The 3,165-nt window shown below is 32.5% G+C and overlaps 1 protein-coding gene across 1 annotated transcript; it reads left to right on the top strand.

The window, feature by feature from the left end:
• The first annotated feature begins 158 nt into the window (after positions 1–158).
• Positions 159–2,863, top strand: LOC123710418 (probable RNA 3'-terminal phosphate cyclase-like protein). The gene is made up of 6 exons (XM_045662286.1): positions 159–550; positions 870–1,055; positions 1,483–1,652; positions 1,844–1,978; positions 2,077–2,247; positions 2,662–2,863. The coding sequence occupies exons 1-6, from the start codon at positions 259–261 to the stop codon at positions 2,845–2,847; spliced, it is 1,140 nt and encodes a 379-aa protein (XP_045518242.1). The 5' UTR covers positions 159–258; the 3' UTR covers positions 2,848–2,863.
• The last annotated feature ends 302 nt before the right edge of the window (positions 2,864–3,165 follow it).

The following is a 3,165-nucleotide window of genomic DNA, read 5'->3' as shown; positions in this document are numbered from 1 at the left end:
CTCGTGTCTTATTAGTCTAATGTCGTAAACTGACAACGTTTGTTATATACATATTAGATTTTATTCGTTTTACTTGACGTATGACGCTTTAACTCATCATTCGTCTGACCTATAACTCCTTGACATTTATTTGACATTTGACTTTCGAATGTCATAAATTACAGTACAACATGTGTTTTGTTTTGAATTTTGAATTTAATAATACATGTGACTAGAAATTAACTTAAAATATTATAGTCGCTTTACAAAAAGTTAACTATGCCGGCCATAATTCAAAATGATGTTCTTGTTTACAAAGGAAGTAATTTTTTTCGTCAACGGCTATTACTATCTACTCTCAGTGGACGTCCTGTAAAAATAGAAGAAATAAGAAGTACGCAAGATGACCCAGGTCTCAGAGAGTACGAAGTTAATTTAATACGACTACTGGATAAAATAACAAACGGTACTCGAGTGGAGTTGAGTGAGACTGGAACATCATTGTATTATCAACCTGGTATACTGATAGGTGGACAGGTTACCCACAGTTGTTGCCCTCAGAGAGGAATAGGTTAGTTTTATTATTAGTCATTAAGTCAAGAAACCAGTCTCGAATTAGGATGTTTATAAAAAAAATTCGAAGATAATATGGTAATAGTTGCTGATGGAATGTTGTCACATATTGATCAGGTTGGGGTCCTAAAATAATACATAGGTTGATAAGGGACCAACAATTTAGCTTTTAGCTGTAAGTAGCTGATTAGTATTTGTAGTTTTTTTTTGCTTAGATTGGTAATTCTTTTCTTAAGCATAACACCCAAGTATATATTCCATTCTCCAATATAATTATGTTGTTTTTATAAGAGTTTAATTTTTACCTTTTTTTATAGGTTACTACCTGGAAGTTTTGTTAGCCCTGGGCCCATTTTGTAAAGAGCCTTTAAATGCTGTTCTTCAAGGAGTTACGCATCATGATTTAGATGTTTCTGTTGATAAAGTGAAAGCTGCAGCATTACCTATCTTACTGAAATTTATACTAGTTGATGATGGTTTAGAATTGAAAGTAATAAGACGAGGTGAGTTTAATGAATTTCTCATGTTATAAAAAATAGGTTGGAAACCTGTGAAATTTATTGCCAAATACTTTTAATTTAATATTAGGTAATTTTAAATAGATACTTTATTTTATGGTCTGTTTTTATTTCTAATTTTGTAATATGTTATTGATTTAGCTCTGAGTTTTTAAAGTGTACTTTGTTAGTATGCCTTATAAAGAAATAAGGGTTACTTGTCCTAATTACACCATTTCCCTATTGTAGATTTCTTTATTTAGATTCAGATATAAAATCAGTGTATGATTTTTTCAAACTCATTATACCGATTTTAAAACATAACAAATATGAATGAATGTTTTGTCAACTAACTTTTTTGTAGATCTATATAAATACATGTTGTTATTTTTGTAGTATCTACTACAAATCATTATGTGTCTTATGTTCTTAGGTGCACCACCTTTAGGCGGTGGGGAAATAGTATTCAAATGTCCCGTTAGAAGACATTTACGGCCACTACAATGGTCCAAGTGGGGATTAGTGAAGAGAATAAGGGGAGTTGTATATGCACTTAGAGTATCACCAACCATGGCTAATAGAGTTGTTGATGCAGCTAAAGGGGTAATAATAACAATTTGATCTTTTTGATTATAACCAATATCAAAGTTCTCTTTGGTTTATTTGGTCCAAATTAGTTTTGATGTAAATTATTTTTGCCCAATTTAAGCTTACAAATATTTATATGATTGCTAACTAGTGTTGTATGATTTGTCTTAATCAAGATATATTTAATTAAGGTAATTTGATTACAGGTAATGCTTAACTTTCTACCAGATGTGTACATAAACACAGATCAATGTCGAGGTTCCAATGCCGGGAAAAGTCCAGGGTTTGGAGTCAGTCTAGTTGCCGAAACCAATGACAAAACATTCTACTGTACTGAAGCTGTTAGTATTTCTTTTTTGTTATAGTGGCATAAGTGTTGCAGTTACTAACAATATCTTTGTAAACCTACTTGAATAAATGAATTTTGATTTGTGTATAGAAATCAGTAGAAGCCGGCAGCGGTGATAGCACACTGCCTGAAGACCTTGGACGGGAATGTGGCATGAGGCTTTTAGACGAAATACACCGTGGTGGCGCAGTGGACTCGTTTTTTCAATGGATCCTCGCTCTGTGGATGGCTTTGGGTCAAAAAGATGTCAGTGTATGTGTGGTAAGTTCAAGTTAATATATGACAATAACATCTTGTACATTATTAAATGTTAGACCACTTATTTAATTTCCCTTTATGTATCTAACAGGTTGTTCGAATTTGTAATATTTATACAATAGAGTTATTTGTACAATATAAAATGTTGGTTCTTGTCTTTTTAGGTGTGAGGTTATTCACTTTAAAAAATATTTATCTTTTCCGGCCCAGTTACTAAAGATGTATGAGATGTCGCTAGAAAAAGAATTAGTTTTCAGACTTAGGCACTGACTTCTGAGTGAGTCTTAGTGTTGCACAGCTAGAAATTTTAATGCTGAAAGAAGTTTTGACAACTATTTTTTATTCACTATTTATAATAGTTGATTGGTATTTCCTGGAGTATATTTATAAACTCGCATTATACAATTTTTTTTTCAGGTAGGACCTTTATCAGAATACACGATCAAATTTCTCCAACACCTAAAAGAATTCTTCGGTGTTATGTTCAAACTGGAAGTGTTGCGTGAAGACGAAGATTCCGACGAAGAAACGGTTGTCTCGCAAAAAGTTAAATTAACATGCGTAGGCATCGGTTATGTCAATATTAGTAAAAGAACGTTGTAATAAAGATTTTATGGAACTCGACTTTTTATTCCTGATATTTAATAGTAAAATATACAAGAGCACTCAGTGGATTTGAATTTTCGTCTGCAGATCATGGCATGGGGCATTATCCCATCCATGAGATAGAAACATATTTATATTTTTTTTTCTTAAGAATTCAATTAGTATATTGGCGTGTTTAAATACCTTGTGACTCCCTTGAGCGCATCAGAGATAAAGATATTGCATATGTGCGCTCTCTCGCGTAAATTGCCATTTTCAATACCCGGTATGGCGATGTATCTGACAGACTTCATAGACTGATGGCCAATATTTTAT

The sequence above is a fragment of the Pieris brassicae genome, chromosome 5, assembly GCF_905147105.1.
Source record: "Pieris brassicae chromosome 5, ilPieBrab1.1, whole genome shotgun sequence".
NCBI classification, from domain to species: Eukaryota; Metazoa; Arthropoda; class Insecta; order Lepidoptera; family Pieridae; genus Pieris; species Pieris brassicae.
The sequence above is the reverse complement of the archived record's forward strand: the minus strand, read 5'-3'. Positions and strand labels throughout refer to the sequence as shown.

Excerpts from the sequence above, each read along its gene's own strand:
- LOC123710418 (XM_045662286.1), top strand. The coding sequence starts at position 259 with ATGCCGGCCATAATTCAAAATGATGTTCTTGTTTACAAAGGAAGTAAT. Across the intron at positions 1,653-1,843 it reads TTGTTGATGCAGCTAAAGGG|GTAATGCTTAACTTTCTACC; the intron begins GTAATAATAACA and ends ATTTGATTACAG. Across the intron at positions 1,979-2,076 it reads CATTCTACTGTACTGAAGCT|AAATCAGTAGAAGCCGGCAG; the intron begins GTTAGTATTTCT and ends ATTTGTGTATAG.